An 18,617-nucleotide genomic window follows, 5' to 3' on the forward strand; every position below is an offset into this window, starting at 1 on the left:
AGGAGAAGGCGACAGCGAGAAGCACCACAGCGATAAAAGTGCTATGAGCTTCGTAGCCATCTTACGGCTGCTCAACTTAGTCACTGAATTCACACCTACGTGACGAAGAAGGTTTGACAGAAACTTTCCTGAAAAAGGCAACCTTATCTGTTTTGGTTTGGGCTATTCGCCGCAAAATGAACACAAGCAATGCGAATTTTAAAAATGCCGCAATTCTGCTTAGTGTAGTGTTACTATGGAGATATTTTCGTTCCCATTTCTTTGCACGCATAAACTTAAAGCGAGTTACAAGCATACGCACTCAGTTCGCCGCTGTGTCAGCACAAGTAGAAAGTGCTGGAAGATCGATAGAAGAAAAACCTGGATCAAGTCTTTATTTGACTTTCACAGTTTGCGATCTTAAGAAACGATTAAGTCTAACCATCTTTGTAAAAGCTTCGTTTAAGGGGTGATGATGGGAATTTGTTTCTTCTTCCCAAGTTTAATCACACAATTCCTTAATGAAAACGTACGCTGCTAGTACTAAAATTCCTTCTAAGGGAACTTCTGTTCACGTTATTTGACCCTTTTTATACTTACAACTCCATCTCTGATATCTGACCTTCTTACATTATATTTAATCTAAATTCTTAAAAAACAGAATGCTCTTCACGAAATATTCTAAGAGTAAACGATCACAAGTGTCTTATACCAGATGGTGAAACTAACTTTAAAATTCGGCAAAAAGCTTTCTTACAAGCTGAAAGAACAATATTTGCCTTTAGAATATTCTTGTTGTTCTTCGTTCAAAATAGTAACACGTCAACTATTTGACAAAAGCCCCCAAAAAAGTAAATTAGAAGGAGATTAAAACACATGATAACCAGCTCATATTAAAGGAAATCTATTAAATCATTGAAACTATTATATGTTTGTATACTTTACGATACTATGAGAATATGACTGGACTATGCCTTTTTAATATGAGAGTACGGTCGCTCACCCTCTCTCTTTCTTTCTTGATTAAGACTTTCTCGAGTCTCTTTTATGCTTGCAGGGTCTAAAGAATACCAGAACATAAGGATAGAGATCCTGCAAAGATTTAAAGACCGACTATGCACCAGTCCTACATTCTGTCAACTGCGTAAGAATCGATATATATCATACACTTCTTGCTTTAACTTTCATGCCTGACGAAGCAACGGGCTAACAACCCTGTACCGTAACAAAAGATCCTCTGACAGACAAAGCAACAGAGGAGCCAACTACACCTGTGCGCTTAATTAGGCCTCTCGGAATCATCCAAAATGACACTGGTCTCGATAGAAGTCCTTAGTATCAGCACTGACTAAGACTAAAAGAGGTTTCTATAATGTACGAACTAAGTTTGAAACGAGAAAAATTGGCGCGGGTTAGGTCAATCTATTTGCTGCAACAGTCATAAGGGATATCTTAAAACACTCTAAATCACTGTTGCTCCAAAACAGTTTACACTTGAAAAGTAAACTCGTTCAAGGTGGTTGCCTAATAACCAGTGTTTACGACGATGGTGCGGCAGATTCCCGATAGAGCTGAAACAACTTCTTATAACACTCGCTCGCATCTGGTCGATTATCAGGTTTTTCGTCCCAGCAACGCTGCATCAGATCACGCAAACCAGCTGGAGGCTCCTTTGAGCCTTCGACATGCGTAGGTCTTACACCCTCAACCACTTTTTCAAAATACTCATGCACATTTCCTTCCACATCAAGAAGAGGTCTGCTACCATACCACATCTCCCAGAGCATTATGCCGAAGCTGTAGATGTCTGCTTTGTAATCGTACAAATGGGACTTGATCACTTCAGGAGCGAGATACAAAGGAGTTCCCATCATGGTACCCATGATCGCTTTGGCTTCTTTAGAAACACCGACATCGGCTAGTTTGGCAATATTTTCTTGCGACAGCTGTGGGAAAATTAGATAAATTCGATGGAAAAAAATACATTTTTAATACCAAAGTCAAAAAATTTCGACTGTTAAAAAATTAAGTCATATTAGAAAAGGGTAATCGTCAGGAAAGGCCGAATAGAGATGAATCAGGCTCTGTTACTAGAAAATTTTTTAAATCTACCACCATTTTAAACTATCTTTGAAACGCATTATAAGCAGTTTTAACTCATAGTTTTAACTTCTCTAAGTTGAGTCAGTTTTGTTCATGTTAGTTTCCGATAAAACGTTAAGTGTTGTGACCGCTTGTGATTTCATTCAAAAAAATGTCCTGTAGAAACCGAGGAATTATAATATGGGTTTCTCCAAGTGGAACCCAAAACAGACGAGACCTTTCATAAGATAAGACATAGTAAAAACGAGACGCCTGGAGGTGTTAACTTGGGATGCGTTAGTCGTTATCTACAGTCACACTGGTTTTTACATGGAAAATAATGAAGTTAATGTTGAACCTTCAAAGTGCAGGAATTAAATCGAAAACTAAAGGCAACACAGGATATCATGTGCGGTCGCCCATCCAACCTCAACTAGTTTCATTGAGAAGCACAAACACGCGGCTAATTTCCATATCTGACTACAACGACACTCAAGCGAATTTATAGCGTGGTCTGCCACAGGTATCCCACGTAGAAAGCAGGCAAACCGGGTGAAAGCGAGCAAATTGGAATTCGATGAAGTGCGAGAGAGTCTCGAAGGACGAAGATGATTATAATTAAAAATAGTCACGATAACCAGTACTCCCAATTTTGAACTCACCAATATATTTTCCAGCTTGAGATCTCTGTGAACGATACCTTGTCTGTGAATGTATTTCAAAGCATTGGCGATGTCTTTTGCCCATCCGATCACATCTCTCGCAGCTGTAGCAGTTGATGACCTACCAGGTATATTTCTTTCATGCCGGAAAATGTGCCTCATCAAGTTTTCCTTACAGAGCTCCATCACCAGTATTGCTTTCAGCTGCTCCCCTTCCTTATGCAGTGCTGCACCATAGAACTTTACAATAAAGGGATAATTAAGCTTCCTACAAAAAGAAAACGTAACGTAAACAACCTACACTTATAAAACAGTATGTTTATTATCTATACTTCCATCCAAACATTTTCTGATACTAACAGAAAAATTTTGATCAGTCAAGAGCTTCTTCTGTTGGCAACCATTTCCCTTTATCTCATGACCTTTATGCTTGATTCAGCGCGATAATGCAAGGAGCAATTAAACGCTAGTCCAACTTAAGAGCTCTTAGAGTGATGAATTGTTGAGAAAATGAATGGTGATATGTCTCCCTGTATAGGTTTTTCCTAATTAATATCCCGATGTGCCTTAAAATATACCTAGATCTGTGTGTTCTGAAAGCGTCGGAAAAATATCCTGTGATTGAAAAATAAATCTTCTCATTACGATGAGCTCCTTGAACAGAAAAGAATTTTACGACTAAGAAAATATCTCATCAGCTACCGTCCAGAATATATTTAGTGCTTTCCCAAGGTTTTAACTAATGGGCTTTTTTTTGTCATAAAACAATACAACATTTCACGATTCCTAACATAATAAACCAACCTGAGTATCTCTGTTTCCGAAATGAAGCCACTAGCGGTAACTTCATCGAGCTTGTCGTTCCACACTTTCACAGCAACATCTACGGGTTTATTCTCTCCTCGTATCCTCAGTTTTCCTCGATAAACACAAGCGAACGCTCCACTTCCAAGAGGTGCATCGTCTTGCCACTCCAGATCGTCGCAACTGATGTCCATGGTGCGAACTTCTTTGATGCCAAATAGGGCCATCTCATCCCTTATTTGTACACTCTTCTCGAGGAACGGTGTGTAGAAATCTTCTACTTCTTTCTTAGAACGGTTCTCATTACTCAATTGTTGACACAACAGTTTGTCCTCTTCTATGAGCTGAGGGATCCGATCTAAAACCTGCTTTAGACAAACCCGAGCTTCTTTGAGCTGTTCCATCACAAACGGCCTCAGATGCTGTTCTTGAACTACTTCATTCAGATATTCTTGGGAAGCTTTCGACATAAAGGCACACTTGTCGTTGTTGTATTGTCTTGTTTTATTCCAGTTTTCTAACTTCCCTTTAACTGCTATGGCGCCAAGTACCGGGACACCGACCACTAGGACAACCAGACCAATTGGAAACCAAAGTGGACTTGTGACCCCGATCATGACTTTTTCGGCAACGCTAAAGTCATCTGATACCGATGGGCCACTTGTTGGGCGGGTAACACCTCCAGCTAGGACAGAACCCTCCAGCGTTCGAAGTTGACCCTCGACGTAGCGGAACCTCTCCTGAAACTTTTGAATCAAAGAGGCGCGAGCATCGGAAAAGACATGGTTCTTTTCTTCCCATTCCTTTATCTTTTCTCGAAGTCGCCTCCTCAGCGCATTTTGGATGTAATTCTGAGTTATTTCCCAGCTTTCTTTGGTCTTTGGAACTTCATCCAATGTCCACGAAGAAAACTGCTGCATAACTTCTGAGGACTCAAGGTATGTGGACAGTGCACTAACAGCTTCGTCTGTTATCTTTTTGAGGTGCAACTGCAGCTGTTTTCCTACCGTATCTTGCTCTCTCTCAATACTTTGAAGGCGGTCAGTGACAAACTTCATTCTATCTATCACTTTTTTACGATCTTCGGACGAATTACGAACGAACGCTGTCGTGTGAAGGGCCATACGTGCAAGAAGATAGTCAAGCCACCTAAGAATAAAGGACATTTTCACTTTTATACTTTGTCACTATATCTACTCATGCAAAGCCAAGCTGAAGAGTTTCTTGGGTTTTTTCGCACTGAGTTAACATTTTGTGCACTGGATTACCTTCGGCTTATGCTTTTTGTTTCCTGATAAATGCATTTCACGCAGCCAATCAGAATGGAGATATTTTTCATTCCTATTATCAGAACCAAAAATACATTTTCAACAGATGCAACTTCTTGAATAATCATTCGTCGCTAAAGATTCAAGACAATTTACCTCCACTGAATATGAAGTCTTGCTTCAATACTTTTCAAAACCATGGACTTGATACCATTCATTAGTTCAGCAAACTCCTCCGTGACCATTCCAAGCTTCTGAGCTTCACTGGCTTCTTTTGCTGACATATAAATGATCTGAGATTCTGGATCTAAAAAAGGCCAGCACTCTTTGAGTTTTGTCACGATATGGTTTTTCACGTCCTCAGTTTCCTCGGACGGAATATAGTCCCACTTGTTGCAGACGAATAGAGCACAGTTTGAGGAAGACTCCCTTTGTTTGTCAAGAGATACCCTTCTTGTGTGTTCGATAAGTTTTCCTAACTGAAGACAAAGAGACAGAATTAGCTATTTGCCGACTTTTTTTTTGGTTAGTTCAGTAGTCGCTTTTTTTGTAACGTTACGTCTTACGTTATCGCTCTTATCGCTTTCTTATTCGCCTTCTTCTAACACATTTGACGAAAAGTTTTGAACAGTTACGTTACTCTAACTCATCTTTAAAATAGAGATTTCAAAAAATAATACGATTTTTGTAGCACATTTTTCCTTTAATTATTTCTGCAATGAGAATGCATTTCGCGCTTTAAAGTGCCTTACCCTATCTGGCTGTATTCCTCCGGCGTGCTCGCTGTTGATGACGTAAATAAATGCGAAAGCCTCTGGAAGGTACTTATTTACTATGTCATCCATGATGGTAGATTCGCCAATTCCTGGACTGTCGACTATCACGATATTTTCCTAAAAGACACGCAAAATATGAGATGTAACAAGCAAGATATTGAATATAAAAGCGATCTTTGCTTTTATTTTCATTTCAATTTCATTTCTTAATCCGCAGATCGCATACATGATTTTCATACATTCACAGACGCTGAAGCAAAACATTGACCTTGAGGATCGCTCCCTAGAGTGCTTTTCGATTGTTTGTCATCAGACCAAGCCCAAAGTAATCACAACAGTCAACCAGAACAAAAGAAAACATCACACAATACAATGAGAACCCAAAGAAAAAATAAGCGAACTACGTCGAATAATTACTGAGCTTGCTCATGTCTAACCTTCAACAGATTGTGAGGCCAAAACAACTCAATCTTTTCGTAATCTGAACCCTTTTCTCTGTTCGTCTTTAGGTGGACGAATTCGGAAATCTGTTGAAGGTAACTCTGCTCGGAGGCTTCGGATGGCTTGTTTAAGAGGACGGTCTTTGAGGTATCCCCTGATCCTTTGTCTTTAAAGTGCGCCACCAGCTTTGGTGTATCTCCATATCTTAATTCACAGATGGTGGATGTGGTACTCAGAACTGTGTAAGGAAGAAGCTGCTCTCCAAGGATAAGATTTAACAAAGTGCTCTTTCCTGAACTTGTTTCGCCTGTTAAGTATAAACAGGTGAAAATAAGGAGGGAAGATGGAAAAGAAACATTGGCAAGAACGGGTCGATTCTTCTTAAGTTACATCGAACAAGAGAATCTGCTTCCCCGGTCCTTTCCACCAGAAATCCCTCACAAAACAGAATTTCCCTTCTTCTTTGTAACTAAGAATGGGATGTTTGGGAAGAGTTGTGAGATAAAAGGACTGGTCAGTTGAGCCCCTTGTGACATACAAGAACCAAGTAGCAAACTGGATTATTGAAAAATGGCGAATGAATGAATGAGTGATCTTTAGTCGATCAATCAAAGTTATAAAATTTAAATGATGTGAGATTCACGATTTCTGTAGAATTCAAAAAGTAATCGTATGACAGTCGAGTTTGACTAGAAGATATTAGTGATAAAGTTCTCACTTTTAATATAGCTGAAGGGAGTATATTCAACGAAAGCATTATTAATGGAGGATAAAACATACCGAGGGTGATTTGCCCTCAGAAATATGGTTTTATCGTACTTCATGGCTCGATCATTAGCCTATTAATTAGCTAGGGTAGGATTGGTATGATAACTGAATGAAGGCCTTCTTTCTTTTTCCAGGCTTGAATTTAACCCTTTAACTTTCATGGTTGACCAAGACAGAATTTCTCCTTACAATATCAGTACAATATCAAGCAGACGAAGGATGAGAATAAATAAAAATATCATATAGAGGATTATAAGTTGATCCAATACCAAATTCTCCAAACTAACATCACAAGAACTGTATGGCTCACAGTAAGGGGAATTACTAAAGAGATCTTGGGAGTTAAAGGATTAAGTCTATTGGGTGAGGAAGTTGGCGAAACTAAAATTTCAAAGCAATGGCGGTCAAACTGTTTATTTATAACAAACCTGCAACAAGAACAATGTACTCTTTTTTCAGCAGATTTTGTTTGTGGGAAGCGATTTTTTCCTTGAGGTTCTTGATGTTCTGTTCCAAAAGGGCATAAACTTTTTCATCCATACTTTGCAAGCAAGCATCCGTGAGTTCGTGGAAATTGAACAAGATTTCTCGTTTTCTCTCGTCTTCTTTCTTTGCCTCCGTCAACACTGAAAAGGCCTGATAAATGGCACAAAATGAAATAAATGCTAAGCATCAACATTGGTCTTTGTAAATCAAAGATTACTTTTCGGCCTAACTGGTTAATTTAACCTTTTTACAGTCATTTAAAAAAAGAAAAAACCTTGTTAGTAATAACATCACTTCTACCGTTCACATCGCTGTTCTGCGCGCAACTTAATTTAAGGAGTAGATTGATCAGTAGCACGCTTGCCACGTGCATATGGAAAATCACGGATTTGCTCAAATCTTTTAAGAATATCTCAGTGCACAATAATCACATCAGATTGAGACTTTCCAAACCTGTTACACATGTGTTACAAATGGTTTTGGACTAAACAGAGGTAGAATAAAGTATCTTTGAAAACATTGAGTCGGAGCCGAACAGTGAAGTTAGCGACAAAACCAACTTGAGTTTCGTTTATAATCGTAAGACTTAACAGATGGTGAAAATGGTTTCTTTCTGAGCAAAGTGGCAAACAAAAGCCTGGGAGAGACAGATCGTTTTCAATTCATTGTGCGAGTCATAATTCCTATGTTAGAAAACAAGTTACCTCAAAATGTAATGCTCATAAGTTGTTTTTCATTTGCCTTCCGTTTTTTCGGTGTTTTTATTGGAACATTGTCAAGATTTTAAATTGATTCTGCGTTCTAAACAGTTGGCAAGCGTTGTGGTCTGCCACGTGATCACACTGGTGATTGAATTACCTAATCGTATTGTTTACGACGAATGAAGCGGAGCGAACCAATGTGTTGACATAGGCAAAATGCACAAATGACAAGCTTTTGGAACGGGCAAGGTTGCCATATATTGTTTTCATTTGATTTGACGTTGTTGTCAATTTCATTCTCACGATCGAAAATTGAGACTATTCCAATTTCTCATCCAAATAACGTTTTTAGTTATTGTCTGAAACTACTGAATATCTCATGAAAGGTGTTTGTCATCGTAGTTTAAAATGACAGCTGTGTTAATCGTTTGTCTCACGATTTAGTCACATGGACGTGGATCGCGACGTTTCGCCTGCTACACTGAATAACTGTAAAGAAACAACGAGTGCAATTTTCTCCTTTCGAACGGATGAACAGAACGGGCGTCAATCCGTTCGAACGGATGCCGCAGTTCTCCGAACGGACACTTTTAGTTGGCGAACGGATGTCGCAATACTTCGAACGGATGCTAATGTATTTCGAACGGATATGCAAACCGTTCGAACGGTTTGTCGAACGCTTTGAACGGATTTTTTTTAGGCGTTCGAACGGATGACGAACGGATAACGAACAGTTTACCTGTTCGAACGGATAACCGTTTGTGTCCGTTTTGCCTTTCACGGTCACAAATGTGCATGTATCATGCGAACAAGAGCAAATTTTGATGTTTAGCCATGGCAGGAAAGGTTGCCAACTCTTCGCTGACAATTACGAAGAGCAGAAAAAAAAATCTGTGGCTTCCCTTTACCGTAGAAGAGCATCAGGTCACTCCGGGCTAAGTCCGTGGTCGTTTATTTTACAGAAATTATGCAAGTATTTCTAAGAAAACAAAGAAATGTGAACCTGATACAATCGCCAGTATCTTCCCAAGTAGTAAAAATGTTTCCGAACTACAACCATAGAGCACAAGGAAAAGCCAGGAGTGAAGCAGATTTCACCAAAATTTATCAATCCTCGATGATCTAAGAGCCGTATTTCTCAATTTGAACCCTCGAGACCCGATCATTGCTCAACCACGCTTGCTAAATTAAGAATATTAGTATGCATGATAACCTCTCACTGTGGAAGCAAAACTTTGCAATTTCTTATTTTGAATCATTTTGCTGACACCCAGTTGTAAGAATCGTTTATGGAAGTATCAATAAGTAATTAGCCGCCTTTTAGATTGCTCTACGTACTGTTTAGTTTGAACTTAGAGAAACATTTGGCGGGTGAATGTATGCTACTATTTCTGTTCATGGAAATAAGGTTTCTTCTAGTACTATTCATTTCTGAGATGCCATCATTGAATAGATCGCCGTGGTGTAAAATCGCAAACGATAGCTAAACTAGAATCGGGAGATTTGTTAAACAACTCGCGACTGAATCTCACGATATGATCAGCCTTTACCATTTATTAAAAGTCACACCCAGATACTTCTGAAAATGTCGTTTATGAATTGAGTTTGCTGGTAGTCCATATTTTAAAAAGATATTGTAGATTTCTCACCTCCTTTGCCGTCCAACTTGACTTCCTCTCTGACGACTGGAGTGTCTCTTTTACCTTTGCTTTCATTTCGTCCAACGATTTCAGCCCCTTGGTCGAAATTTTGAGTGAAGCCATTGTGGTTACCATCTCCGAGATGTCGTCGATCTTGTCGATGTCTTGTAATGCACTCATGTTGCAAATCGATAACTTGAGCGCTAATTATCAAAATTTCATCAGTTTCAAGGCTAAAAAAGCTTTGAGAATTGCGAAAAAGGAAAAACCTAGATCTTTACAGTTTCGTTTGATTTATGATAGTCCAATTCACACAAGGGGTCTGATTACAATGGTGCATTGTTACGGATCCTTGCCACTGACGTCATTGTCTGAGCAATGGCATTCGAAACATGGCATTCGAAACATGACTAATCACGCAATAAGTAAATTTCGAGAAGAGTTAATCAACGATAGGTCTAGGTACATAGAGAAAGTTACGGGAAATGGCGTTTTGTTGATTGCAATCAATGCTTGTCTTTTTATAACGTTTGTCGAAGAGGAGCAATATATTCCAGAAATCGCAAGTCCTCAAAAAGGAAGTTCGTTATCGTTGCTGACTTGTTTTTTGTTTACTTTATTCATTTGTAGTGTCATTTCTTTTACTGATTAGAACCAGCAGAATATAAACAGTCTATGTTCTCTTGTTGGAACCCTACACCACGTGGACCGTCAAAAGAGTTTCATGCTTGTGAAGCCGAATGCGTCATGTAATTTGGTTGTGAAGGTAAGCAAGCCAACCTGAGATCTATCCAGAGTTCTCTGCCGCTCGAAGAATTTGGAGAGAAGAAAGGCAAAGACACCTCCTCGTGCCTTTGGCTAGTGTTGGCTTCTCGCCCTCTGAGTTCGTACACTAAGCCGATATCCACATCCATATAGTTTTCAGGTTTGAAAAAAGTCACTGCCTTCAAAAATCCTCAGTTCCTTGCCCTGAGAGCCCAACCTCATCAAAACATTGGCAACAGGAGCGATTAGCAAATTAATGATATAAACAAGAGAGCCTATTCCCACATACAGCCAACTCAATCCTGTCAACGTATTATGGACAGGGCAGTTTAAACATGGTGTATGGATATGCCAAAAGTTTTCCGTTTCCTTGACTAATTATTTTGTAATAGTGTTTATAAGTTGTGGAAAATGGTTGGGTTGAAATATAATACAAAGACTTGCCAGTAGATAGTCAAATGAAAACTTTGTACATATCAATAACATTGATTGTTGCGATTCATGTTAACATGTAGCAACAAATCCACCTCCCAGTAAATTCAGCTATCTGCAAACACGAGAAAATACCATCTAAAACTTTTCAACCTATTTAAAATAGCCAATAACAACATTAACTCAGCTTTTAAATTAAAGAGAAAACTTAATTGGTGTTTGGAATTGATTTTTGTAATGTAAAAATGAAATCCAGGTAATGTCTTAAGTTTTCTTGAAGACGTCCACATTATATGCAATTACAACAGAGGTTACCGAATTAAATAACAGAAAAAATCTCAGACATCGTGTATTTCCAGCCAGAGGACAATTATGAAATAGAAAGCGCCAAAACGAAAAAGTTTTAAAAAAGTACAGGTTCAAACACGAGTTGAAAATTACCTTTCTTTTTAATTTTCTACCCAAACAGAGGAAGTTGAAACGTCAGGGAAAAACGGTGGGGCAAGCAGTCATACCTGGCAACTTTAAGAGAAGATATAAGAGAAGCCCATGCGATTCTGGCGTATCGTTTTACTGATTCACTATGCTCACGTGTATACTCTTCAATCGACCGGTGATGGCTTAACGCAAAGTAGTTTATCGTCGTTTCTTTCAATTTTGGCTCATTAGCCCATACCGAAATTATAAGTCGCGCTCAGTAGAATATAAATTCAACTGATGCTGACATCATACACTTGATTTGAAGAAGATAACATTCCCCATCTTCGAAAATTTGCTCAAATCATCAGGAACAACGACGAAAGTCACAAGCTGTCTGAAGATACCACTGATTAGCATGCGTTTTGATCGTCTTGGAAGTTGTGAGAACATCCCCCCTGGTTCCAGACCCCGTCAATTCTTCCCCTCCCCCCTCCCCACCCTCCAGACTCTCCTAAGTCTCCTTGAAGAAACTCTTCTACAGCCAGTACTGAAGAGTCTTATTACAGTTTTTATTCTATATAACAAAGGGATGGAAAATAAACTAACGAGAGCTCCGCTTTTAGGCTTAGCTACAACCATATATTATTTGAACTGAAGCTAGTATCAAACGACGATTGGTAAAGCCAAGGTTTGAATTTTAACGGGCCTTAGCGTAAGAGAAAACCCAGATGAGACACGACTTACCTCCCCTTCTTTCGCGGATCCTTTGCGGTTCGCTTCTCTTTGTTGATGACCTCTTTTCAGTCTTTTTTCTGGAGCGTCTTTGCATTTCCTTCTCTCGTTGCTCTTCGCTTGATATTTGCCTTTTCACTTATGCGTTTTCTAGTTCTCTTTCGCGTTCCTTTATTTTGACGTCCTTTTGGCGTCCTCTCAAGCTTTCTTGTGCGTTTTTCACGATTCGCTTTACACCTTTTACATCTTGCCTTCTTTGGTCGTACTGTCTCTTTCTATCGAGCCTATCTTCACTCAAAACCCTCGCTCCACGAACTTGAATTATAGCAATTTCCACCGGTTGACAAAGCTTTAGCTCTGCCGATACTGTTGCTCTGCGAGTTGATTAGAAATTCCAAAATACTGGGAATTACTGTTCAACTACAACCTCACCAGTTTGATTTCCCGCTCAAAACGTTGGTTGCTAATCATTTGCTTACGCGCCTTCACATCTACTAGCCCACATGTAGCCCTCGTATAATGCGTAACCGTGTACCAGCGGTACGCTGCACTAAGGTTCGACACTCGAGTATGCGTACTTCATGGTCGTCTTCCGGTGTCTCTTGGCGCACACTGATGGGGTATCCAAATTACGAACGCAATCGCGCCTGCGCATTGCCTTCCTCCCCAGCCCTTCCAATACGTAATGGCTAAGATAGTGCCAGCAATGCAGTTGGCCGCGCATGCTAAAAGTAGCACCTTGTACGGTTGGTCGTACGGTCTCAAGTCCTATTTTTTTCGGCTTGATGGGTTACTCCTATTTCGTACAAGTGTTACGCACGTGTTGTGCTCAAACTTCCGCTGGACAAGAGTAAGGCTATAACATTGACGTGCCCGTGGTAGAGTTGGCCGCGCATGCTGAATGTAGCACCTTGTACGATTAATATTTATTGATATTAATATTTTTGAAGGACGATTTAAAGATTAACGAGAGAGGGAGAGAGAGAGAGATCATAACTACATTTAAAAGACCACACAGTGACGAATAGAGAATGTCAATTAATAACCGATCCATCATGATGATAATTTTTGATAAGTTTCCATTATTCTTTTGACAATGCTCCATTGAAGATTTTTTTGCCTAAGACACTCACGCAGAGAGGACCTACATGGGTGTTTTTTTCCTTTTTTCGCAAGAAATTCTTCAATTTTACTTTTTCTTCTAGGTGGGAAAGCTAATCGAGCACGCTAGGCAAGTGTCTCTTGACCATTATGGAGAAACCTAATCAACTTGTGCTCTGTTAATTTGTATCAAGTGGGACCAAGTGCCATCAGAAGAAGCTGATGAGGACAATTATGAAACAAGTATCACATCGTCAGAAAACTTGAACACTGCTGGCCTAACGTAGACCCTGAATCTCAGATCATTTACATGTCCTCCACCACTACCAGAAAAGCCCAAAGTCTTGGATAATCACAAAAGAGTTCGCTGCACTGATGAATGGAATAAAGTCCATGGTCTTGCGTCGAAGGAAGACTGTTTGTCCAATGGAGGTAAGTGTTCTTAAGTCCATACAAGACACAATAAAAACCGCGAGTGTCATTTTCAATGCTAGTGGTACGTCCTAAATACAGTTTACTGATAAATAAGTAAAACTAATTAACCATCATCACCCAAATGGAGGTGGCTAATGGTGGATGTTTTCCAAGCCACGATGAGAGGGCATAAGACTGTATGGCACAATAAGTTGATTTTAACTCATTTACTCTTGTCTTAAAGTTCACATGGCAACTAGGTGGACAATCAGACATGGTTTGATGTTACTCTGGCTGTCTCTCTTATTTCCACCCGGTCAATTTTGCGTCAAAAATAATTTTGCCTGAACTATGTCAACAGAAAGACTTTACCTAGGAAAGAACTGAATTAGATTTGGTTTGATTCGAAATAATTTTCTGACTGCATTAGGGGCCATAATTATTTCCCAGTCCGTAGGGACCGTCGCAACGTCTCGAAAATTGAAAAATAGGCATATTTTGTAACATTGTAAAATATTTGATTCGCATAGTTAAGACACAGAATTTATATCAGATTGCTTAAAAACCTTTCTAGTTTGCCAAGAAGGTTAGAATTTGCCCTCTCAATATATTTGAAAAGGCGAATTTTAGCATATTCTGACCACTAGAATCGCCATCGGCCGATGGCCGTAAATAACCTTGATTTAGACGTTAAGTTTTGGGATTTGGGACCTGATTGACGATTCTATCCTACACAGCCGTTAATTTTAGACCTTTATAGGCAAAAATATGCAAAAACCCCTGTACGTTCTCGATTTTTCAAAAGTTATGACCGTTTGAATCAGCACATGTACGAGCATTCGCGATTTTTTCGCCTACACCAAAATCGAACCATTGGAGCAGATTTCGTCATGAATACAGCTTACCCGCTTTGCAGCCCGGCTTCATGGCTCACTTTAGAATTTTTCTAATAACCAAATTGGTGAAATCCATGATAACTTCAACAAATAGCTAGGTATTGCCTTCGAAAAGAAGGCGGCATCCATCGTGATCCGTGGTATCAAAACAAATGTCGGAATTGGCCACATTTCGCGGTGAATCACCCATTTAACATCGCTGCAGAGCTGAATTTTTTCCAAAATCAGAATATAAACTCTCCATGTCTGGAAGCTGAGGGAGAAATGAAGGTTTTAGGCTTCTGAAGTGAAGAAATAATCGCTTAAATTTAGATCCAGTTCGAAATTATACTGTTCTCACGAAGGTCAGCACAAAAGGGAAGACCGCTGATAACTTGTGCCGTACGTTGTGCCGGATGGTTTTGTTTTGTATCCCAATGTAATATTTGAGGAGAAAAATTTTGGATGAAAAGAATAAATACTTTTACCCGGAGTTTGATATCATATAATTAATATATCAATTTCAAATATCCTGAGCATGCTTCTCTCGGTTCCGCGTCGATTGTGTCCACAGAACAGCAACCTGTCAGTAGCCGAAGAAATCATGGGTTTATGTGAAATTTCAGATATTCCTCGCTTCCCAAACTGGTGAACTTTATGATAACTCCAGCAAATACCCCCAAAATTCAGCGGTCGGCATCTATCGATACTCTTCTTTGACTCGTTGTTGCGAACTAAACTTGAAAAATAAAGCTATGTTTCGCGCTTAACGTCCCGTTGAAACTTTGGATTGCAGCTGCATTCTCTTCAAGAATCAGTCATAGAACTCCACATGTAAGTCTATGTGTCGTAGTTTGGGGTTTTGGAATTTAAAGCTGAACGATTGCACTATCACGCATAACAGAGGTCCGCATTAACCATTGCGGGTGAACCCGCTGACCCTTTATTTTTTTTGGAAGGCCTGCAAGTGTAGTATGGCATGCAAGTGCTTTTTCGAAACCAGAGAGGCTTCACTTTGTAGCGAGTCTTCAGCGAGGTTGTTAAAGCTTTCATTGGACAGAGGATACGCATTGACGAAACACCCAGTGAAGGGAACAACAGCTGCAGTAAGCATAGTAGACGAATCAAAGAACACTCTCTGTATAAACTAGACCCTGTGAGCAGGGTAACTGGGATACCTGGATGGTACTGGATCCTTGGAATCAAGTGTAGTGATACTACGGGTGTCGGACTAGTATACTGAAATAGTGCGCTCAAGTCTGGCCAAGGGCATACACCTATTTCAAAACATAGGCATGCTATGCGTGCAAGAGTTCCTTTTTTGTAGGGTGGGTGGATTACTTGAAACATTGTGAGTGATGTTTACATTCTTAAAAAAGGAGAGAAGAATATTAATGTGGGAAAGAACGAAAATGTCGAATTACCTCACTCACGGGTATTTTGTGGTAGATTATGTGTGTTTTGCGAATAAATGTAACCAAAAATAAACTGTATTAGTGCCACGTATACCTGTTAGTACAAAATGCAGACAGTAGACTGCAGACCGGATACAAAATATAGACTGCAGACTGCAGAGTGGGTACAAAATGCAGACTAAGAATCTGAAGAGTTTTTACGTCTGGCATATAATAACATGTCATCTTACAGCTTACCGAGCGTCACGCAATTGCTTTTATGCAATCCGCCTTCACGATTATTTGCACTATTGTGGAATATTCCTGGCCCATTTCTTGATGAAAATCGATCGCAATATTATTTCAAGCCTTCAATATAGTCTTCTTACTTTGCGCGCGAGTTGGTTGGTGTGATGTCTGTACATATTTTATCAACGTAATAAAAGTAGATGATGTGAACAACAGTGATGGTAAAGCAAGCTTAAAACGGCAGAAATCGCCAGTAAATACAACGGATACACAGGGTATGAGTAAGTTTTATTGATTTTACGAGAAAAATGTTTATATTTCGAAATATGTATCGTTGTAAATCGACCATACTTCGTTCCCTGTACTATTCTTTATAACGTGCAGTTCCTCTCGTAACTTAACACCGAGTCACACAACGCGTGACGCGTTCATGAATTAATCGTTGGCTTTTTCTCGAGACGTGAGCTTGGGCCGCTTGTGACAAGACAATTGCGTAAACAATATTTAACATAACAACATTATACACAAAAAAACACAGGGTTTTGGATCACGTATTCATTAAAAAAGAATATCCATACAACTACAATGAAAACAAACATAAGATTCACCTTTCTGATCGTGAAATTAATACCATTCGTACTGTTATCGTAGCTACGTTCCTTGCCAGCAAGTGAATCCAACATGTCGTCCTTCTTCACAAGCAGTTTGCATCCCATATAGTTGTTCTTCAGTCTCACGGTAGTAGCGTTGTTCAATAGATTGCATAGAGTATATGCAGTTTGGTTTCAGATTTCAGATTTTGCTTTTTACAACAAGTGAACGTTTTTCAACTAAGACATTGGCATACTTAGCATACAAGGCATTCAAGGCTTTCATGGCTTTCAAGCGTTGGCGACTCAATCCGTTCCAAAATTACCGCTCAATAACATCTTTCAGTGTGGATTAGCCGCGATTAATACGACTTGTATATGCGTCTGTAAGTATTTTGCGCGTTTGCGCTATAATGCTCCAGGAGATCGCAATCCAAATACGTTGAAATACAAAACAACTGACCAAAGAGTTTTATAAGCAAAATCTCGTGTTCGTCATGTGACCCGGCCCTGTCTGTGCATGACAACGTCAATCATCATCAAGATAACACGCGTGATCAGCATGTGAACACCTCATTGGATCACAGTTAGTTGTCATGGTGTTGAGGGATAACACACGTGATCAGTATGTGAACACCTCATTGGATCACAGTTAGTTGTCATGGTGTTGAGGGCCCAATGACCTCTGGGTACTATTGCGCAATTTTTCCATTTTGTGGCGGAGGGAAAAAAAAAAAAAAAAAAAAAAAGACGACAAAAAAACAAAGGCATTTTATGACTGGGCTATCACAGGTATCCCAATAATAAGATTGAGCTTTTTTGGTAGCTTCCACAACTTCGAATATGGAGATATCGGTCTGAGAGTTTGGAAATGTTATGGCATCGGTAAAGGGAAGTACATTCCATATTACGTAATTTATATCAAGCACCAAGGTCAAACGTCCCTTCAAACCATAGAATCTCAAGGGTTTTATGATCCTCCTGAAAAGCGTGTGGTCAAGCGTCGTTCAAAGGGCAGCAAGGAAACAGAGAGTACAACGCCATTGTTTGAATGCTCTGTGTTTAGATGCGTTGAAGTGTTCGAAACCTTTTCGCAGCTGGAGCTGCACCTGGACGTTGGAAAGCATACAGTCAGCAGTATGATGCAATCAAAAGGGACTGGGCCCTTAAGTTCTCGTCTATAGATACCGCTGGTATCGAGTGTTCGAGCTGTCCGTTAGATTCCAGTACACCACTCACTTCTCCCGTGGATACTTCGCCACACTCGTCTCTACGAACAGGATGGGCCGTAAGCAAACCAAGGGGCAGCGTTAAATTTTCAGAAAAGGTAACAGAATACCTAACGACACGGTTTACACTTGGAGAAAGAACTGGGCGAGAGGCAGACACCGCCCAAGTTGCAGTGGACATGCGAAATGCGAAAAATGAATCAAATGCACGTTTGTTCACTAGAGAACAGTGGCTGACAAAGAACCAAGTTCAGAGCTTTTTCTCCCGGCTAGCAGCAATGCGACGAAAAGATCAGGGTGTGATCGGGATATCGTTGGATGAGGAGGAAGATATCCAATGCGTCCAGGAAAATTCCGAGAGACAAGATCTGGTAGACAAAGTTAACAAAGAGATCAAAGTCTCACATCCAATCTGCTACGATACGTAGGACCTCTGTGAACGTTACCACAGTAACACACTTCAGAAATTCAATGTGGTTTTGTTGAGAGCCATCTGTAGTCATTTTGAGATCCCTGTAAAATTGAGAGACAAAAAACAGATCCTCATAGACAAACTGTCGGACGTGATTAGTGATTGCCAATGTGTTTCTCAGTAGACTTATGTAAACAATGTCTTATACGGTGGCTGAAAGTGTAGGATATACTCCATAGATACAAATTAAACTACCTTTACTTCCGATATCAAGTTCTGACGGCGTTGTTATAGCGTAATATATTATAACGTCTAGTAGTCAGTGAAATGTTTTGCTGAAATCGATTGAAAATTTACCAAAAGCAACACTTATAACATCTGTTCATACGAAGCATTT

General features: G+C 39.7%; 1 protein-coding gene across 1 annotated transcript; it reads right to left on the minus strand.

The window, feature by feature from the left end:
- Positions 1-348: 348 nt before the first annotated feature.
- LOC149044269 (uncharacterized) lies at positions 349-9,943 on the minus strand. The gene is made up of 8 exons (XM_089210930.1): positions 9,617-9,943; positions 7,209-7,416; positions 6,009-6,319; positions 5,548-5,688; positions 4,952-5,274; positions 3,528-4,676; positions 2,724-2,991; positions 349-1,925 (listed from the first exon to the last, which is right to left on the minus strand). Exons 1-8 carry the CDS (start codon positions 9,785-9,787, stop codon positions 1,518-1,520), a joined length of 2,979 nt encoding a protein of 992 aa, XP_089067056.1. The 5' UTR covers positions 9,788-9,943; the 3' UTR covers positions 349-1,517.
- Positions 9,944-18,617: the final 8,674 nt, after the last annotated feature.

This window comes from Pocillopora damicornis, chromosome 6 (genome assembly GCF_964200805.1).
Source record: "Pocillopora damicornis chromosome 6, jaPocDami1.2, whole genome shotgun sequence".
NCBI classification, from domain to species: Eukaryota; Metazoa; Cnidaria; class Anthozoa; order Scleractinia; family Pocilloporidae; genus Pocillopora; species Pocillopora damicornis.